Here is a 21,503-nt window from a genome sequence, read left to right on the forward strand (position 1 = left end):
CGTCATTGTCTTCACAGCCACCTCTCTCCTCGATGTAGTGAGGGTTGTGGCCGATGTCCAAGGCTCCAGCAACTAGAGGATAGAAATAGGCAAAAAACAAAACGAATAGAAAGGGAAAGGAAATGAAAAAAATCAAAAAAATTATGAAAAACAATAAAAATCACCCACGTCGGCTCGGTCATCCCCGGTGTTCGGGTGGATTTCAAGTCAAAATTAACCAGAAGGATTAGGTTAACAAATCATCAAAAGTTAATTAGCTAATCACCCTCTTAATTAACCACTGGGGGTGTGCCCCAATTGCCACTCTTCTCACTTGGAAAGAGGGGTGGGGGGTTCGAATCCCTACCTTCGAGGGGAGTTGGGGTGAGGACACGTAAGGAGGGAGCAGGGCTACGCAACTTGCGCACGCAAATAGAACCGGACAAAAAAAAACCACCCTCTTAATTCGAATAATATCTAAAAACTATCTTTCTAGCTCTAATAATTGTGTGGTAATCATAGACGGTTTGGATATATATAAGAATTTTGTCGAATTGAAGGTTATGATATTCGAGAACCAAGAAGATATAAAACAAATAGGAAACAAAAGAAACATGGATAAAATGAATGGTGTTTTGGGACTGTGTCAGCCGATCTAGAGTAAAATTTGTCTAAAAAAAGGTATGCAATGGCTATTTAATTTCAAATAAGGGTATGAAGTGATCATTTGATTTCAAACAAGGATCCGAACTTACCAACCGGCCAAATCTTCGCCAATCGGTGAGCACATACTTATTCCGGTAGCACGAGCGAGGGCATTTTTGCCCGGAGACATTTCCCTTTGTTTTCGTTTCTTTTTCTTTGCCTATTTTTTTTGCTGTCCATCTTCTTCGCGATTGAAGGGAAGTTGCAGGTCTCAAGCCGAATCCACAACGAAGATTCACAAGAAAAATGCATCGAGCTTTTACGGTTCATTAGGAACCAAAGTCGAAATCGAAGCTTAATTAAATTCCTTTGGGATATGTATTATAAACTGTGAAATTTATCATGAAAGTACAGTTGATTTCTAAAAGTTACAAAATGTGCAATCAAATCCTAAAAATTATCAAATTGATGTTAGCAAGTCCTACCGACTACCATTAACTCTGTTCATTTAGACTAAAAAAAAGTACTGACATGACTTTATTTAATATTTTTCTTCTTCTACGTACCACAACGTGGATAAAGCGTAAAACATCAAGCTAAAATTATGATATATATATTTTTATTTTACTCGGAATTTAATTAAATATAATTAAAAAAGTTAAAAACACACACACACAAAAAGAGGAACAAAAAGGGACCATCGCCAAAATGGCCCTCGCCGACCTCAAGCGAAGGCTCAATGACCCTTGCTCGACAGCAGTGGCCCTCGGCAAGGGTCGCACGCGCACGGTACGCCGCCGGGTGAGTTTAGACCCTTGTTTAAAATTAAATGGTCACTTCATATCATTGTTTAGACAGGTTTTTTTTTTTTTTTTTTTGGTTCGAATGGGTTAGACATGGTTCATTTCGGACGCTCTTAGGAGAAAATTCATCGGTTCCGGACAATTTCATTTGAAATTTTCTGGAAGAGTCATGACCGTCGGGAGAAAGGGAAAGAGAACGACAAATAGTAATAGAAATGGGCAATTGACGACATGATAGTCGGACAGCGACGCCGAGGCCTATCTCTCCAGACGTTTCTACTATATCCGAGCTCGCCAGATTCCCACTCTGAAATTCCGTCCTCTTTCCTCCTCTCTTTGGCTCGCTTCAGTACGGGGTACTGCATCGCCAGGTACTGAGCAACAGCTCTTCCCCACTATCCTAAGAGCGCGGCTGTTTCCGAGAGAACAATGGCGATGTCCAAACCTCAGAGAAGGGTTCTTCTGCTCTGCGGAGATTACATGGAAGACTACGAGGTGGGTCCTTCATTTCATCGATCTCCCCCCCACCCCCGCGCCCCTTTACTGTTTTACTCATTTGGTCTCGGATCGATACAACTTGGGCTTGGTGGTGTGAAAAGATGGCGTTTTCTTTTGCTCTGAGTGCAGGTGATGGTTCCGTTCCAGGCGCTCCTGGCGTACGGAGTATCGGTGGACGCCGTTTGCCCCGGAAAGAAAGCCGGCGATGTCTGTCGCACCGCCGTTCATCAGATGGGTGCTCACCAGGTCTCTCTCCGTCCGTCCCGTTAATTTTGCTCCTCTTGTCTCTTCTCGTTCGGTCTGTGTCTATCCATGTCTTTCTCTCCAGTTGATGGCGATGGAGGAGGGCTCTCTGGCTTTGCTTCAGTGTTTCTCGATTTGGTTGGGGACACCCATTTTCGAGAATAGCTTGCGGTTGTAAATGAACCGTAGTTGAAAAGTTAAATTAGCTGAACTTGAAGATTTGTGGCAGAGTTCTGAATTTGGCCATCGTGTTTGACTAGAAGTAGGTTACTGACCATGATGACGGGATGCCTTAAGTAAGGATAATATGTAACTTGACCGTCGACACCATCTTGGATCACTGGTAACTTGATAATATAAGTGTCTTTCGGGTGTAAATCTATCTATAATTTGTATCATCTATGGTACCTCCTTCTGAATCAACTGTTAAGGTTTCGTTTGCTTCAAACTAATGTCCAGAAAGAGATTGTCATAAGTAAGCACCAGTTAAAATAGAAAAATTGTCAAGCTACGCAGGAAGTTCACATTATATATAAAAATTAGCGAAAGTAAAAAAAGAACATAAAAAGGCCTAACAAACTAGGAAACAGTCCTGTCAAAAGCATGATTTAGAACAAGTCTCCATGTACTCATATTCGTACTTGTCTTCTTAACATTGACCTTGTACATCTCAATGTCCATACTTAACTCTCACTCAACAAGGAAAATTGTCTAGATACCCCTCCTGCTTCATGCAATTTGTTAAGTCACTACCTGTACATTAGTTTCAGCAAGCCGAGTCCTTGAACTTCTATTATTCACGGCAATAATCTACTGTCACAATTTCTATGAGAACTTGTAATGAATCTATTCTGCACAGTAGCCTAGAAACCCAAAAGGACATTGTAGCAATTGTCTATTTTTGCAACTGCATACAGCACATAAGATGTGGCACTGGTGTTGGAAGTGATGTGGATTGCAAGGAGATTATGGTCATTTACATTTTTCTTACACCCCAGAAAACTCAATGATGTTTTCATAGTATCTTCTGAGTTCACTGAGAACCTTTTAATAATTTCAACATCTTTCTATACTAACATTATCATAATGCTCATTTAATTCTTTTCAAATGTGCATTTAGAAGAAACAATGCTGCAAGAGTTGATAATTTACGTATCAGTCTCTAAGCCTCAAAGATTTATTTTGTTGCTTATCATCTTTAGTCTCCATTGAGCTCTTAGAGAGTTGAGACATTGGTTCGTCTTTTCTCCTTGTAGGCATTAATTACTCCTTTTTGACCTTTAACTTTTACCTTTCGCAGACTTACTCCGAGACTCGGGGGCACAATTTCACATTAAATGCCACATTCACTGAAATCGAATTCAGTGAATACGATGGCCTAGTCATACCAGGAGGACGAGCTCCGGAGTATCTTGCAATGGATCAAGCTGTTGTGGACTTGGTTAGCAAATTTTCTCATGCTGGAAAGCCAATTGCCTCTATTTGTCATGGCCAATTGATATTGGCTGCGGCAGATGTTGTTAAAGGTCGCAAATGCACTGCATTTCCTCCTGTGGGACCTGTACTGATTGCTGCAGGTGCTCACTGGGTTGAACCTGAGAGCATGTCACTCTGTATTACTGACGGCAATCTTGTGACTGGGGTTGCATACACTGGACATCCTGAGTTCCTCCAGTCTTTCGTGAAGGCTTTGGGCGGCAGCATTACTGGGTCGGAAAAACGGATCCTATTTCTATGTGGGGTATGTGTTGAGATTTAACTGAAGATTTTTGGGTAGTAGTGGCGTGTGTGTCTTGTGTTCCTGCTCCTGGTTCTCTGCTAGGGATTGCTGGATACTTCCTGACCTCTCTATATCAGTATTGGAATGCGCTCCAAGAGTATTGTCTGAGATGTGTTTTCAAATGAAAATCCTCAATCCTTTATGCCTTTCCGGACCACTTCGTTTGGCTGTCAATTAGAGCTTCTGGTTTCTCAAGAAAGTGAGTTATGGATGGAAAAAAATGGAGATTGACATCGTTTTGGATTGTAACGCATTTTATCGACCTGCTTATATAGGTTAATTACACAGTTGAGAAAACTAATTAAATTTACTTGTGTCCTTGTCCGAACTGGTGGTACAGATGAGTCAGCAGTATTTGAGTTATCCAAAAAAGCATCAAAATATGATAATTATGATATGTGAAAATATTTCAGTAGAATAATATGTCTAGAAAAGAATTGGTGTGAGCTTGCATCGGATTAGCTCTTTATATTAAAATAGCAGTTGAGATACTCAGTTGAATCCCGGTTCAGTTCCATTTAATTCATGGGTCAATGACCGCCATTCTTTTGTAAACAGGATTATAGGTCTCTGTTCTAGGTGAGTCTATGATTGACAGAATTAGTTGTCACAGGAGTAGTTGTCCTTGTTCCAAGTGGCTGGTACATCTAAGCAATTCCAGGTGAAGACTGTCATGGACAAAATACATATTCTCAAAGGATGGTTCATTTAACTTCTTTTATTCTTCTGCTACTTGACTAAGCAAATTCATTTTTGCGGTCAAAGAATGACTAAATAGGCAAAATGAGTTGCATTGCTCTATCATTGAATTCACGCTTTATCCTAAAGGGTCCTAAAAGAACATTGTAAGTATTGTGCTTGCACATAAATTTAGGCGGTTTGTCACCTTCTGAGCTTGCTTCTACTTAACATGTTATGAGGCCAAACATTTAAGCGGAATTGGATAAAACCTTTTTGACCATGGCTTGATTTTTCAGGATTACATGGAAGATTATGAAGTAACTGTACCTTTTCAGTCTCTTCAAGCTCTAGGGTGCCATGTTGATGCTGTCTGCCCCAAGAAGAAGATCGGTGACACATGTCCAACTGCAGTTCATGATTTTGAGGGTGACCAGACTTACAGCGAGAAACCTGGCCATGATTTTACTCTTACAGCTGATTTTGAAGGTGTAGATGCCTCAAGTTATGATGCCCTTGTCATCCCTGGAGGTCGTGCACCAGAATATTTGGCCTTGGATGGGAAGGTGATTGCTCTAGTTAAGGATTTCATGGAGGCCCAGAAGCCAGTTGCTTCCATTTGCCATGGGCAGCAGATTCTATCTGCTGCCGGTGTTCTCAAGGTAGTTTTCTGGATATTGATAACGGGACAAACTGTCAATTAGCATGTTACCTGGTAGCAGTGTTAGGAGCTTCTGTATAAATCCATTGTTCTATTGTGAACACTTATAATCATTTCGAGGAACTTCTCGTGGCAGTGACTAATTTAACGCCTAATCTTGTTGTATGAGTGTGAACTTCTCCATATTTCAATCGAACACTAATGTATCAGAAAAAGTTATGGAGATACTTACTTCCCTTATCTGCTGTGTCAAGGTTTAACTTGTATGGTGGTGATAAAGTGTGACAAGTGAAATGAAATTAGAGGAAAGGTAATGTGAGGCCTTGTTGAGTTTTAGCAATTTGACATGAAAATACTGTAACGTTGACTGACATTATGTGTTATTGTATCTTGAGATCATTAGGGTATAACGTGTGTACTCGTGATTTGTTACAGGGGAAGAAATGTACGGCATATCCTGCTGTGAAGCTCAATGTGGTACTGTCAGGTGCCACATGGTTAGAACCTGATCCAATCGATCGTTGCTTCACCGATGGAAACTTGGTCACAGGAGCGGCTTGGCCTGGTCACCCAGAGTTCATTTCTCAGCTGATGGCTCTGTTGTGTATAAAGGTAACTTTCTAGCTGATGTTCCTGCTTGTACATGTATCGAATAAACAGCATAGAATCCACTTCCATGCTGGCTGTAATAAGGAAGAATGAGAGAGGTTTGTGTTCCGTGAGAGTTTGCTTGGAACGGTACGTGGCCTGGCTGTTGACAGAGTTTTGCACTGAGAAGTTTTCTGTTATATATGGTCGATTAGTGAGTATCGCATCTTGGTCAATCAATCGCCGCTGATCCATCGATCGCTATTGTTGTTCATCACAGCCTTTTCATGTTCTTTCTATGTGGTCATTCTCTGCATCAACAATTTTATGGCCTCCTCGTATGAAGTACTAGGAAAGGTAAATCGGCATTTATCAAGTCTGTAAGACTTGGCGATTCATTGGCTCTGTGGTTTTGTGTGCGATGTTGCGCGATTGATTTGCAGCGGAAAACTGTCATATTGACTAGAGCGCCATCCATGGAGCTATTTTCTTATCGCGCCATAGGCGGGAACTTAGGACGTCGAATCTCATTTAAAGAGAGCAACCCTCTTTGCTTACAAGGTCACATTTAGAACTGAAGTTATGCGAAGAAAGACTAACCATCGCACTGAACTTAAGTGAAATCTTCAACTAACCTGTGCATGAGTTTTGGCGTCATATCGGAGAAGGGCTTTATTTTTATTTTTTTTCGGTAGTTTGTCTCAATTTTGTTAATTTTTTGTCAATTTTAACTCATTTTTTTATGTTGACACTGGGCTCACATTTACATTTTCTTTTGATAATTCATCTCATTTGTCGTCAAATTTTGTGGCTACTGGGTCAATTTTGCCACTTATAATTATAGTAGTAGGACGGGCCATGTTTGTCATGGTGCAATACTTGGAAATTGTCCGAGTCACCCTAAATTTACTGTGCGGATGTCAATCAAGTTCTAAATTTTTTAATTTTATCAATTTAGTACTAGACCTTTGAAACAAAATTTCGATGTAGTCCTTTCGGTCAATTTTCGCTGGAATTACCGACATGGCCATATGTTTTGTAGGATGGCTAGTGATGATTAGATCGATACGGCTGGTGATTTTCGATGAGTACTTATCGAAAAGACTACATTGAAATTTGGTGTAAATGTTTAAGGCTAAATTGATAAAAATTAAAAGGTTTAGGATTGAATTAACATCCGTACAATGTATTTAGGACCGATCGAATAATTTTCTTCACAATTCAACCCCTCTTCCCACTTTGCTTCTTTTAGAATGGTGTCGGTAATTGGTTCTGCAATTCACAAGGGCAAATACCAAATAAAACTTGCGATTTGTTAGAAACGATTTTCCAGTGCGTGGAAAACTCATTCCATGACACAAAACGTGGATATTTGTATTTCTCTTTTTTCCTTGGGTTAATCTCACGAAAAATTTTGAACTTCTTTCGTATCTTATTTGTGAAATGAAATACTTGAAATTCAACGGATTTTGCTTTTTTTTTTTACCACAAAAAACCTTAAACCGATATATTTGTGATAAATTTATCTCAAATTATTTTTTCGATCATCCAAAATTCTAAACTGGTATATCTGTGATAATTTTATCCTAAATTAATTTTTTTTACCACAAAAAATTTCAAACTAATGCATCTGTGACAAATTTACCATTCGTTAAATTAGGTTAATATCACGAAAAGCCCTCAATTGATACACCTATGACAAACATAAGGTAAAAATATTAAATTGGTACATTCGTGAATTACCACGTGCCATTCAATTCAGCAATTTGACAGTTAGATTTAACGAAAACTAACGGAAGATAAATTTATCATAGATATATCCGTTTAGGATAAATTTATCATAAGTGTACCAATTTAAGATTTTTTGTGGTCAAAAAATAGTTTGAGGTAAATTTGTCATAGATGTATCAGGTCGAGATGCGTGAAAAGGTGGTCCGGACATCACTTGCTTAAATTAATAGCCAAAAAGAAAATAAAAATCACTAAATCATATACATAGCCGATTAAAACAAATATGCATATAATAAATGTAAAAAATATACTTAATTACCACGCCAAAATACACATATACCCATGTATAGTTACATCCATTCCGTCTGTTACCATGCAAATGTGAAGTTAAAATAAGGAAAATTATTTAAAAAGTCTTAATCATATCGTAGTTGTGTCAATTCAGGAAGTTTAGGGGAAGCTCGTGGCAGAGCTGGCCAAGAATCATACCGGAAAAATACTGAAGACTCAGCTAACTAGCTAAGGCGAAGAACTTCGTCGTCTCAGATAATGATATCGGCCCGTCGTCATCCGACACGGACAAGATTTCGTCCAACAAGAGCAACGGGTTCTTTCCTTTTCCTTGCCTCGCCTTTCAAGATATCTGAGCGAGTCGTCGTGAGCTGGTCATCTTTCCGGCTCCATAGGGTCATCTGGAACTGTTTGTATAGCTACCCACCTTCTTCGGCACCATGTATGTGCGCAGGGTTCTTCCGGCAATACTATACAGTCTCCGCTTCCTTCACGTCGTCCATTTTGCCGGCTTGACATCGACCAAGGCACATGGGCTCTCCCCCCACCACGGGTGTGGCATCGCCACCACTGCCGCCTCCAGGACCCGGGGGTGCCGGTGCAGCACGCTCTCGACTTCCATGCTGCTTGTGCTCTCACCGCCAGAGATAATCACGTCCTTCGACGGCCCTTGATCTGGAAGTAACTGTCCAGGTGGACCCCGCCGACATCTCCTGTGAAGAACCGCCTGCCTCCAGGTCCCGGGGATGCTGGTACAGCGCACACTCAACGTTTTGAGTGGTGCCTGTGTCAAACTTTGCTATTTCTTTCCTCGGTAGTTATTGTCAGCTCCTTCATATTGCGAGCGAAACCGTGCTGTTTGAGCATCTACATGGGATCTCGTCTAGGCCGCTTGAAAACAAGAGGAAACCCACAAAGTATATATGATTTTTCTACATCAATGCAGAGGGGGACAATTCAAATCGGAAATATTGGGGATGATCTGCATCGAGTTTAAAAAGACAGTTACTTCAAGAACATGTCTATCATTGTTTGATCATCGTTAAGACTACTGTCCAGACAGTGCATGTGATAAGTAAGCACTGGTTCAAATAGACAAAAATTTCTAAGCCACCCGTTAAGTTCACAGTCATATTTGATGTAAAAGAACGTCAAAAGGAACGGTAGAAAGACCAAAATTGCACGATTTCGAACGAGTCTCTTCTTGTTTTTATAGCAATTCCAAACGTTCAAAGGTCCAACTCTTGATATTTTTGGGTAAAAAACATTCAATCCATGCTCTTACAGCATACGTTAACATCTTATAGTCTTAGATGTCTTGCTACCGTTTACCTTTTACATCTCAATGTCCATAGCTAACTCTCACTTGACGAGGAAAACTGTCTAGATACCCTCTGTGCTTCAAGCAATTTGCTCAGTCACTGCCAGTAGTTTTGTTTCAGCAAATCGAGTGATTGGACTTCTATTATCTGCAGCGATCAACTACTGTCCAATTTCTATGAGAATTTAGAATGGAGCTATGGTGCAGAGTAGCATCAGAGGATGCCAAGTTACTAGTTCCATTTAGAAACCTTAAAGGATGTTGTACTGATTGTCTATATTCACAGACGTATGAAGTATAGGTACATATATGAAATATGTGGCACTTGTTTCGGAAGTAATGTGGATTGCAAGGAGATTATGGACATTTTTTTTCCCTTAAACCCCAAAAGAAACTCAACAATGTATTATACTTTTCTCAGTTTGCATAGATCCCTTTAATAATCTGGACATCTATTTAAACTAGCATTGTTGAAATGCTCATGTAATACTTCTGTATTGTGTTTTTAGAAGAAACCATGGGGCAACATTTGATAGTTTACGTATCAGACTATAAGCTTCAGAGATTTCTTTTGTTGCTTACGTATAATCTTTTGTCTCCATTGAGCAATCAGAGAGCTGAGTGGTTAATCTTTTCTTCCCCTGTAGGCACTAGTTACTCCGTTCTGAGCTTTTCCTTATTGCCTTTTACCTTTCGCAGACTTATTCCAAGTCTTGAGGCACGAGTTTATGAACCACATTCACTGCAATAGAATTCAGTAAATATAATGGGCTAGTCATACCAGGAGGACGAGCTCCAGAGTATCTTGCGGTGGATCAAGTTGTCGTAGACTTGATTGGCAATTTTCTCATGCTGCTGGTGCTCATTGGGTTGAACCTGAGAGCTTGTCACTCCGTGTTACCAATGGTAATCTTGTGATTGGGGTTGCATAAGCTGGACACCCAGAGTTCATCAAGTCTTTTGTAAACGCTCTGGGCGTCAGCATGGTCAAGAAAAGGGATTTTGTTTCTCTGTGGGGTATGTGTTGCCATCTTACTGAACATTTAGTTAGCCATGGCATGTATATCTTGCGGTCCTGCTTGTGTCTTTTGAACGTACTGGTATTCCATCTTCCATTTACTTGAGCTCTTTTGGAGCTGGTTTTCTGCTGTGGATCGCTGGATACTTCCTAACCTCTTCCAATTCAGTATGGAATGTGCTCCAAGAATATTGTCTGAGAAGTGGTCCCAAACGAATTTACTTCATTTTTTTTTCCCCTTTTTGGGTCCACTTTGTTTGGCTGTCAATTAAAGAGCTTCAGGTTTTTCTGGAGAGTTTGTTATGGCTCAGATGCAGAGTATATCGTTTTAGATTGTAATGCGCTTTTACCAACCTTCTAATGTCGGTGAATTGAATATGGATGGTTAGTTGTATTTACTTGTGTCCTTGTCTGAACTGACGCTTCAGATGAGCCTGTGGTACATGACTTATCATGAAAAGCATAGAAATGTGATAATTATGACCCGAGAAAATATTTCCCAAGTGTAATATGTCTGGCAATGAATTGGCGCTAGCTTGCATTGGGTTACCTATTTGTTTTAAGATAGCAGTTCAGACAGGCAGTTGAATCTGGTCCAGTTCATTTAATTTGGGGGCCAATTACCGCCATCCTGTTGCTCTGTTCTAGGTGAGTCTGTGATTGACAGGATTAGTTGTCCTTGTTCTAAGTGACTGGTTAATCTATGCAAATTCCAGGCTAAGACTGTCAAGGACACGATGCTTATGCTTATTCACAATGGATGGTTCGTTGAAGCACTTCTTTTATTCTTCTGCTATATGACTAATTAAATTCATTTTATAGTCGAAGAATGACTAGATAGGCACACTGAGTTACTTACTCATATAGTTGAATTCATGCTTTATCTGAAATGGAGCTAAGAGAACACTTTAAGTAGTTGTGCTTCTGCATAAACTCTAGGGGGTTTGTTTCCTGCTGAGCATGCTCCCACTTAATATGTCATTAGACCATACAGTTTAATCAGAAACTGGATAAAACCTTTTCCGCGTGGTTGATGTTACAGGATTACATGGAAGATAATGAGGTAAGTGTACCCCTTTTTCAGTCTCTTCAAGCTCTAGGGTGCCATGTCAGTGCAGTCTGCCCCAAGGAGAAGATTGGCAATGCTTGCGCAACTGCAATTTATGATTTTTGAAGGCGACAAGACTTACAGCTAGAAACCTGGCCATGAATTTACTCTTTACAGCTAGACTTTGAAGGTTTAGACGCCTCAAGTTATGATGTCCTTGTCATCCCTGGTGGCCGTGCACGATAATAGTCGGCCTTGGATGGGAAGGTGATCTAGTTAAGGATTTCAAGGAGGCCAAGAAGCCAGTTGCCTCCCTTTGCCATGGCCAGCGGATTCTGTGCTGCTGTTACTGTCAAGGTGGTTTCTTGATATTAATAAATGGGACAAACCTGTCGATTAACGTGTTATCAGAGATTCTGTATAAAATCGTCAGTCTAGTGAGAAACTTGTAATAATAACTCTGAGGTACTTCTTGCAATGGCCATTATTCAATTGCAACTCGTGTTGTCCGTGATTGTTTCATATTTCAATTGAGCACTGAGTTAGAATGTATCAGAAAAAGTCATGGGGATACACGCACATGTCCCTTATCTGCTATGTCAACTTTTATAGTATGAGGCTTTTCAAGAGATTGGTGGTGATGAAGTGTGAAATAAAAGAAGAGCAAGTTGAATGTGTGGCCTTAGTTGAGTTTTAGTAATGGATATGAATTGAATTTTTTGTTATTGCTTCTTGATATCACTCGTTATAGTAATCTGTCACGGGGGAAGATCTGTATGGCATATCCTTCTGCGAAGCGCAACACGGTGCGGTCAGCTGCCATGGTTAGAGCCTGATCCGACCGATCATTGCTTCACTGATGACGAAAAGTGGACACAGTAGTAGTGGCTTGGCCTGGTCATCCGGAGTTCATTTCTCAGTTGATGGCACTCCTGGGTGTAAAGTTGACTTCCTAGCTGCTGTTCCTGCTTTGCACATTTATCAAATGAGCTGCATAGAATCCACTTCCTTACTGGCTGTAAGAAGGAACTATGAGAGAGGTGTGCGTTCTGTGAGAGTCACTTGAAACGTGGCCAGTATGTTGACAGAGTTTTGCACCAGAAAGTTTTCTGTTACATTTGATGCAACATCAAGTCCGTGCGACTTGTCGGCCGCAACGGGCAATTCTTAGGCTCTGTGGCTTCAGTGTATGTTGCTTGATTCATTTGCGGAGGAAAACTGCCACAATGGCTAGAGTTCTGTCCATGGACCTGTTTGCTTGTCTTAAAGATGACAACCTTCTTTGGTTATAAGAGAGCTGAAATCAGATGAAGAAAGAATAACCAACGCAAATTTGCATGATCGTCGCAGCAAGCTCGAGTGAATCTTTAACCGACCTCCGCATGAATTTTTGGCGTCGTTGTCGGAGGAGGGATGCGGCGCTGTTTTTGCCATTACACTTCCTCCTCTTCCTTCACATTGGAAGTGGGACAAGTGACAAAAAGAGTTTCCTTTGGCTGGATCTTCTCCTTCCTCTTTGCTTGGGGAAATTAAGGAAAGTGGGATGCAATGAGAGAAGTTGTGGAAGATACGAGATACTGTAAATCATTAATGAGAATAAGAGAAAACATACAACATTCACTAATTTTCATTCCCCATCTATCTACGCGACCGCCTTTTGGCACGCTCTTTCTTCATCGGCTTCCCATTCACCGTCGGAATTCTTTTGTTATCTTACGTTTCGATGGATTCTAAACTCGAACATGGATTCTTGGCTATCCGGTTCATCACCGCCAATGTGCGATGTCCTTGACAATGCCTTCCTTTAAGTTTGGTGCACGTTAAGGCGATCGCTTCGTTTAATGGGCATTCGGCATTCGAATCGCTCATCTGTGTAAAGATCACTGCTTCTATAACTCAGTTGGTAGACTCTATTATAAATATCGTTGGACCATCATTTCCCAAATGTATGTCGTATACAAGAAAAGAATGGGTGTTCGTAAGCATCGACTTTGCGAAAAATATCTGTCTCGGTTAACTGCGGAGGGCGATCATCGCTTTGCATCTGCAGCTAACGCCGTCCTTGATTCGGCCCCGTTATTGATCAACCAATACCTGACCCTACATCAAGATTCCCCCTTTTATTCAGCGCAATTGCTTGCATGAGACTGCCGTCACTCGAAAGCGAAGCGACTTATTGTTTGCTCCCAATCGATTCCGAACTGCATAATTTGTGTCGTGTTGGTGGGAATCGGAGAAATGCTCGTTTATTTTCCATGACAAGGGTTGATTCAGTGTTCACTGGCCGTGAAGTGGGCAAACACCGAAAAAAGAGAAAGCAAGATGTGACCGAGCTGAACCAATCTGAATTCGGGTTCTGGGGACATCCAATTGAGGGTGAATGGTTTCAGGATTGGTTTGAGGATTACCTGCAATCTGAAACTTACCTATCGAAACCAGTTCAACTTTTAGAACATGAAATCTATCATGCATACTTTAGATCTAGAACCTATCTTATCAAAAGTTCTAGTGTCGGTTCCAAGTTCTACGCAGACTTCACATGTATTATTAATTGAATCATTGCGGCGAGTTGTCACCTGTAATGATACAACTCATATTTAGGCACATGAAGAATATGAAACATTAATAAAATAAAAGTCGTAGACTAGTGTTTCAAATTATACACTCGTTATCGGACGCCCTTTATAATCTTGAAGCCGGAAGAATCCATCATCCTCATTTGCCATCGTTTCTCCATGCTGGATTGGAGTATCTCCGAAAGTTATGGATATTTCGGATGAAGTATCCGAATCATCACCGGAACTTTCGTTAATTTCTGCTGCAATTGTTGCGATAGCTGGAAGAGCTTGCTAGTGCTGCTAACGTAAGAAAGACTCAATCGGATTAAGAGATCATGAATGATAAAGGAGGATTTCTATCCTTGGGTTCTCTAGTTTTTCCTTTTCTTTTTGAATCTTGAAACGCGATCTCGTAGCGTTTTGATATCAGGGCGTTGAGGCACCAAGTCTTGCTTGGCAGAGATCTCAGTAAATATATTCCTAGAAGGACTCGAAGGAGAGCTACTAAGCAGTAGAGTTGGAGCAAGTGTTGGGCCAAAATGATCAACTAGCTGCCTCGGGTGCTGAGTAAGACCAAACTCCGTACGTTCAGCAATTTGCTGCTTCACTTTTGCTATTCCTTCCGTGAGGTTGTCCAGATAATGATGTTGGATTCTTCCATCTTCAAGATCAGAAAGCCTTTTTCCAAGGTTTCTAATCATACCTTCTATCTTGATGGAAGTTTCTTCACTCTGGTCAGCTCCCTGGTGCACACGATCAAGTCGTTCTCGCATGGCACCTTCATGCATGTTTCCAAGAGCTGTACCAATCTGTTGAAGAGCAATGGTATGATAAGAAGCAAACACCTTAATCTGAAGGAGCGCATTCTCAGTTTGCCAATTGAGGGCAGCTTCTCCTGTAGAAATCTTCTTAGAATTTCCACTAGCATCAACCCGTAGAGGATTCGGGACTTTAGCAACTTGTTTATACCTTTGGCTAGAACTAGTTGTCTCAAAACTCTTGTTCTAGGCGCATTCTGTTCAATCTTTTGGACTTTTTGGTCATTTGGCACCGGATCAATGGGAGGAGAGTCTTCTCCTAGCTTGAGTTACAAGAGGAACTTTTCTTAATCCACTTGTAAATGGGCTTGTAGAATGCGGAAATGAGTTTCTCTTCTGGCTTTATCCTTTAAAGCTCCGATTTTGGTGACAAAGAACAAGAAAAAACACAAAGAACTTGTCACAAGTTCCTAATTCCATCACTCGAAACCTAACCGTTAGAATCAATTCCCAAATTCTTAGAATTTGGAACCTATCGTGCATATCCTAGAACCTAGAACTGGGCCTATTCTCACCCCTACATACAATCTTCTTATTTGGATCGGTTCGGGACAAGCTGATACTCGACTTGACTTGAATTGTTGGTAGCCCTATTGGTATGAAGCATCGTTTGATTCACCATTGCAAATGGACTTTGGGGCTCTAAAGTCCTTTGGCTAAATGCAAAAGGTATTTGGTTCATTTTTTGCTTAACTTTGGAGAAATACAATTGCATCTCCAAAGATTTCTAAAAGACCTTAGCCCAAAGCAAATTCAAAGGTACTACAAATAGACATATTTTTTCTTTTAATTTTACCCTCGTTGTAATTTCATAATTACAGAAATGTCCTTGAAAACTCTAATTTCGGCAAAGGTCGGCCGACAAACCACAGGCGGGTGCCCGGCAAACCGCCGCTAGCCCCGTGACCCCAGGCGGCCATCGCTTGTGTCACGTAATCTCGAGCCTCGCTTGAGTTCGGGCGACCTCGGGTGAGGCCGGCAATGGCAGACTTGGCCTTGTTAGAGGCTTGTCGGTTACCGGTCCTTAATCGATTTTTTTTTTTACTTTTTTTAATCTTTTAAATAAAAGTGAAAATGACTTTTGCGCAGCGTGATTTTTTTCAAACACCATTACAATCAAAGTTGTATCCTAATATGAATTTAAGATATAATTTGTATTTCGAAAAATTCCTTCAGGTCAAAATCTTCGCATGTTTTTTCAAAAACATTCCCTCAAAGCGGAACCAATAAATCATGAATGGTAGTGTAGTACAGAACCCTATCTCATCGATAACATAATTTCTGTTAAAATGTATAAGATTAAGATATTTTTTCATACCTTTTTGGACCAATTATACAGGGCACAATCATGGTACAGATTGAAAAAGGACAGCGCCCAGTACTGATGTTGACAGCAAGACAGCAACATTGATATTATCTGTTGCACTCCATTATAGCCCAATAACTGGCTGTACCAATTTCTGGTATCGACCGTCGTCTCGAGTAGCACTCCTTTAATTTAATTATAGAGTTAATATCATAAAAAAATTCTAAATTAATATATTTATGATAAATTTATCTCAAAATAATATACTCATAACAAATTTACCTTCGTTAGTTTTCATTAGATTTAACTATCAAATTATTGAGTTAAATGACACATGACAGTTTATGAACATACCAATTTAGAGTTTTTACCCTTTGTTTATCACAAATGTATTAATTTTGATTTTTTTTTGTATTAACTCAATTTAACGAAGGGTAAATTTGTCGCAAGTGTACCAGTTTTGGATTTTTCGTAGTTTAGGATAAATTTTTTACAAGTATACCGGTTTATGTTTTTTTGGTCAAAAAAATAATCTAAGTTAAATTTATCACGGGTGTACCGATTTAGGATTTTCTGTTGTCAAAAAAATAATTTGGGATAAATTTGTCATATGCGTACCAATTTAAGTTTTTTCGTGGTATTAACCCTTAATTATACTATGCATACAATGTGGCATTAGCATATGAACAGAGTTATTGAAAAATGAGACTTTAACCCTAAGGCATTAATTGAATTTACACGATTTATGATCGCTCTTGATTTGGGCAATTATAAAAAAAAAGTCATAAACTTATTATACGGCGACTAATTCAATTCTAAATTTTTAGGACTGAATTGACTAAGTCGAAAACTTTTAGAACTTATGATTGCCGTAAAGTAGATTTATAGCTTTTTGGACAATTCTAACATCTTAATGGACATGGGATATGTGGGCTACGCATAAATTAACTCTCATAAGACTTAATTGTCTGTTTATTCGGGATTGGTCAATCTTTTTTAGACATAGTTTTGTTCTTTGCCGATTCAAAATCCATGTTTCTAGTAAGTTGCAATTTTGTACTTTTCTTGTAGTTTCTCATTTTAGTTAAATTTTTTTTTCTGGTTCCATATTAAATTATATTTTAAAATTTTCCATTAGGGTTTATAGATTCTTCTAGGGTAATAATATCCAATGCAGATTCCTCTCCTTCGTTGCCGAGATTCATATCCACTCATGGTCGGTCAATTTTGCCACTTGTAATTGAAGCAAAGTGACAAATGCCATTCAACCCCTATTTATTTTTACTTGTTTTAGAATTCATTTTGGAAATGGGGCGCTGCATCACGCAAACGGACAGGAAAGAAGATCGAGGTGGGCCCATGTGACGTCCCCCCACAAAAAGACTGCGAGTTAACCAAATAATAATAATAATAATAATAATACTACAAAAAAATTCAAATTAATATATTTGTGATAAATTTATATCAAATTAATTTTTTTATCACAAAAAATAATAAAGTAGTATACCCGTGACAAATTTACCCTATGTTAGTTTCCGATAAATTTGGTTGATACTACGAAAAATCTCAAACTTATACAACTGTGACAAACGGAGGGTAAAAAATCAAAACCGGCACACTCGGCGCACCGTCAACCGCCACGTGTTTCTACAAAAAAAAAAAAAAACACATGTCATCCAACTCAATAATTTGATGGTAAAATTTAACAAAAACTAACGGAGAGTAAATTTGCCACATGTTTAGTGATCAAAAAATTAATTCGGAGTAAATTTATCGCACGTGTATCGATTTGAGATTTCTCGTAATATTAATCCTAAAAAAAAAAAAGAACTATGTTTGAAAATAATGCCCCTAGAAACCATTTTACAATGGACGGTGAACTCATTTATGACAAAAGAAATGTAGACATTTGGACATTTTGTGACAAAAAGATTCTAATAATGATTATTGATTCTTCTAGACAAAAATACCGATATGTAACGACGGCGACGGCGACGAAGGTAAGGTCTTCGCTATCAACTTTGCGATGATAATTATAGATACCTACCATAGTACCACTAATCTACGTAGTTTGCAAGTGACTTATATTCATGTAGTATTTCTTCACGTAAGTTAAAACGTTTTTAAGTTGAATTTGTTAACGTGATTTCGGAGCACAAGTTAATTGGATTCGAATTCGATGGGCTTAAACTCCGTGTGACAATTAGGACAGTGCCCAGATGGCGTTTTTTTTTTTTTTGGGTGGGGAGATGGTTGGTACATTAAATTCTACGACATAATTTTTTTTCTCGCATTCCCATGCTTGGACCATCCAATTTCGAATTTAAAAAGGACACGGCGCTTTCCTAATATGTTTTTGAATTTTGATTTTTAGGTTTCAATGATCAGAAAATCGTTGGTTTGGTTGCTATCTTCTACTCCTAACAATACGCAAAACGGAAAATTAAAAAAAAAAAATACTTTTTTGATATACTGTCAGAAACAGTAGAATCTCGATTTTAGTTATGCACATCATCATTGCATATTTTACATAAAACACTCATTAATTAAGAGATCGTGTGGTCAAAAATAACCGATAGTCAGATTTTCAAGTTAGCGGTTAAAAAAAATATATACTTGTGGCTTAGTAAAGCCGAGCCCAAATAGGCTCTGAAGTGGGGGTGAGCAGTTCGTTCCGGACTCGACTCAATTGGAATTCAAAGATTGACTTAGCCGACTTTGGGTAAAGCTCGAGTTTGAGCTATTCGAGTAGCTTGTGGAATCGAGTTTCAGCATCTTAACATAGCGATGTGGTTTTTTTTTTAAGGAGAACTTAGATGTTTTTTTTTTTGTTTAAATAGAAGGGCCTCGGAAGTAGGTGCATCGAAACTGACGTATATAATGTAGTTTGACCGGTCGAGCTGAGCTGGAGTATCTCGATTACCGTTAGCCTGCCTAATCACATCGTCAGATAATTTAACAACGTTTTTGTTTTAATGTCGATTGAGCAAAGCTTCCATGGTTACATATATGTCGTAAATTCTACGTACATGTAAGAAAAAAACCACCCACTGGTCTCACTCGAATTACTGCTATGTAACAAGTGAAAAAAAAAAGGGCTGTTGCTCGCTTCCTTGCCTCTCTCTTATCTCTGTACATGTGTTTATTCGGATCTTAACTCAATGTCGCCGGGCCCTAAATGACGAAGTGTCCCTCAGATCTCTTCAAAGGCGAGACAACGCAAGAACCTGTTGCTCTTGCGTCGCAGGATCGAATCGCGACAAATCCGTCGCGACTTCCTTGGGCGTCTTCTTGTCGGACAAGGAGGGGCCGTTATTATTCTCCGACACGACCAGGTTCTTCGCCACCGCCCTCAGCTGAGCCTTCAGTATTTTTCCGGTGGAATTCTTGGGCAGCTCCGCCATGAACTCCACCTTCTTCGGCACCATGAAGTGCGGAAGGTTCTTCCGGCAGTACGATATGATCTCCGCCTCCTTCACGTCGTCCGTTTTCCCGGCGGAGTTCTTATTGACGGTGACGAAGGCACACGGGCTCTCCCCCCACCGCGGGTGCGGCATCGCCACCACCGCTGCCTCCAGGACCCGGGGGTGCCGGTACAGCACGCTCTCGACCTCCACGCTGCTTATGTTCTCGCCGCCAGAGATTATCACGTCCTTCGACCGGTCCTTGATCTGCATGTAACCGTCCGGGTGGACGACGCCGACGTCTCCGGTGAAAAACCACCCGTCCCGGAAGGCCTTGGATGTTGCCTCTGGGTCCTTGTAGTATCCCTTCATGATGCTGCTCCCACGGAGGACGATCTCCCCCATGGTCTTCCCGTCGCGCGGGACACTCCTCATCGTCTCCGAGTGCTTGACGTCTACGTCGGCAAGCGTCAGTATGCTGATCCCCTGACGGGCCTTGAGCTCCGCCTGCTCTGCCTGAGGAAGGCGGTTCCACCTGGCCTGCCACTCGCAGACGAGGGCCGGTCCAGTGGCCTCTGTGAGCCCGTACGCGTGGGTGACATGGAACCCGAGCGACTCCATCTTCTGGAGCAGCGCCGCCGGCGGGGGGGCACCGCCGGTGAGGACCTCCACGGGAGCGGTGACCTTGCGGCGCTCATGGGGCTTGGCCTCGAGGAGGATGTTGAAGATGATGGGGGCGCAGCACATGTGGGTGACACCTTGCGCGGCGATGTTCCGGTACATGTCCAGAGCGGTGGGGTTCCGGAGGCACACATTGGTGCCGCCGCGGGCAGCGACACCCCATGTGAAGGTCCACCCATTGCAGTGGAACATCGGCAGCGACCAGAGATACACCGGCTCGCTCCGCATCTCCCACCCGAGGATCAGGCTGAGGGTGCTCAGGTATGCGCCGCGGTGGCTGTACACCACCCCCTTGGGCTCCGACGTCGTCCCGGACGTGTAGTTCAGCGCGATCGGATCCCACTCGTCTCGGACCTCCTCAGGGACGTAGGCCGGGTCGCCCCGCCGGACGAGATCCTCATACTCCAGCTCACTGAGCCGGGCCCCCGTCGGCGAGTTGATGTCGTCGATGACGACCACCCAGGGGGAGGCGTGGGACCCAGTGGCGGCGGCGGCCTTAAGGATTGCGAGGGCCTCGCGGGCGAGCGGGATGAGCTCGCAGTCGACGAGGAAGACCTTGGCGCCGGAGTGGCTGAGGATGGTGGCGATGTTGGCAGCGTTGAGGCGGGTGTTGATGGTGTTGAGGACGGCGCCGGCCATCGGGACGGCGAAGTGGACCTCGTACATGGCCGGTACGTTGGGCGCCAGAACAGACACCTGCATGCGCGCATAAGGACATGCATCGATGTTATTCCAGACCCTTTTACCTAATAAAAAAACTCTATTCAACGCGGTCATATGCTTATGAACAATATTTAAAGCACGCCCACATGTCATCATCATCCTAATAAAAGTTGTATATTTCCCAAAAATGGCTTGCCAAGAATAGGATGCGCTAATTCAAAACGCACAAATCATCGTGAGGAGCTAAATGCCTTTATTTTTATTTTTTATTTTTGGCCCAGAATTGAAAGTTGGGAGGCGCTTAATGATTCGGAAGGGTCTACCGTACCACGTCGTTCTTGACGACATTGAGAGATCGGAGGGAGGAGGCGAGACGGAGACACCGCTCGTAGGTCTGGCCCCAGGTGAAGCGAGTGGAGTCATAGACGACGGACGTCCGGTCGGCGTAGACGGTGGCCGCCCTCTTGAGGAAAGTGAGGGGGGTGAGCGACGCATAGTTGGCTTCGCATTTGGGGAGACAATCCATTGTTTGATGTTTTGTCTGCTTGAGAGAGAAAGAGAGGATAGAGAGAGAATGACGATCTGACTGGTGAGCGTTTGTGGTTTTGAGAGGGAGAGGTGAGTTTATATAGGGAGAGAGCAAAGTCATTTCAGGTGGCGGGGAGAGAGAGAGAGAGAGAGTTTGTAAGAATCGTGGAAGTTATCGGAGCAGCTGCAGCGAGATTACGGGCTTGACGAAGAAGGAGCAGTTGACCTTGTCCCTTTTCTTTTTTTCTTGAAATTTTCGCA

At 41.4% G+C, this 21,503-nt stretch overlaps 2 protein-coding genes and 1 pseudogene across 2 annotated transcripts; 2 read left to right on the forward strand and 1 right to left on the reverse strand.

Annotated features, from left to right (window-relative positions):
• Window positions 1-1,582: 1,582 nt before the first annotated feature.
• Window positions 1,583-6,108, forward strand: LOC115739034 (protein DJ-1 homolog D-like). The gene is made up of 5 exons (XM_030671887.2): window positions 1,583-1,922; window positions 2,055-2,171; window positions 3,469-3,909; window positions 4,926-5,288; window positions 5,723-6,108. The coding sequence occupies exons 1-5, from the start codon at window positions 1,857-1,859 to the stop codon at window positions 5,909-5,911; spliced, it is 1,176 nt and encodes a 391-aa protein (XP_030527747.1). The 5' UTR covers window positions 1,583-1,856; the 3' UTR covers window positions 5,912-6,108.
• Window positions 6,109-8,337: 2,229 nt separating this feature from the next.
• LOC115737415 lies at window positions 8,338-12,240 on the forward strand (annotated as a pseudogene).
• Window positions 12,241-18,920: 6,680 nt separating this feature from the next.
• Window positions 18,921-21,369, reverse strand: LOC115739340 (trans-cinnamate:CoA ligase, peroxisomal-like). Its single transcript, XM_030672373.2, has 2 exons — window positions 21,043-21,369; window positions 18,921-20,747 (listed from the first exon to the last, which is right to left on the reverse strand). Exons 1-2 carry the CDS (start codon window positions 21,361-21,363, stop codon window positions 19,170-19,172), a joined length of 1,899 nt encoding a protein of 632 aa, XP_030528233.2. The 5' UTR covers window positions 21,364-21,369; the 3' UTR covers window positions 18,921-19,169.
• Window positions 21,370-21,503: the final 134 nt, after the last annotated feature.

The sequence above is a fragment of the Rhodamnia argentea genome, chromosome 2 (genome assembly GCF_020921035.1).
Source record: "Rhodamnia argentea isolate NSW1041297 chromosome 2, ASM2092103v1, whole genome shotgun sequence".
NCBI lineage: Eukaryota > Viridiplantae > Streptophyta > Magnoliopsida > Myrtales > Myrtaceae > Rhodamnia > Rhodamnia argentea.

What these genes read in the sequence shown, in the direction of transcription:
- LOC115739034 (XM_030671887.2), top strand. Translation starts at nt 1,857, where the DNA reads ATGGCGATGTCCAAACCTCAGAGAAGGGTTCTTCTGCTCTGCGGAGAT. An exon ending in ATCAGATGGGTGCTCACCAG is followed by an intron (nt 2,172 to 3,468) that starts GTCTCTCTCCGT and finishes TACCTTTCGCAG; the next exon opens with ACTTACTCCGAGACTCGGGG. An exon ending in GGATCCTATTTCTATGTGGG is followed by an intron (nt 3,910 to 4,925) that starts GTATGTGTTGAG and finishes TTGATTTTTCAG; the next exon opens with GATTACATGGAAGATTATGA.
- LOC115739340 (XM_030672373.2), bottom strand. Translation starts at nt 21,363, where the DNA reads ATGACTTTGCTCTCTCCCTATATAAACTCACCTCTCCCTCTCAAAACC. An exon ending in ATGTCGTCAAGAACGACGTG is followed by an intron (nt 20,748 to 21,042) that starts GTACGGTAGACC and finishes GCGCGCATGCAG; the next exon opens with GTGTCTGTTCTGGCGCCCAA.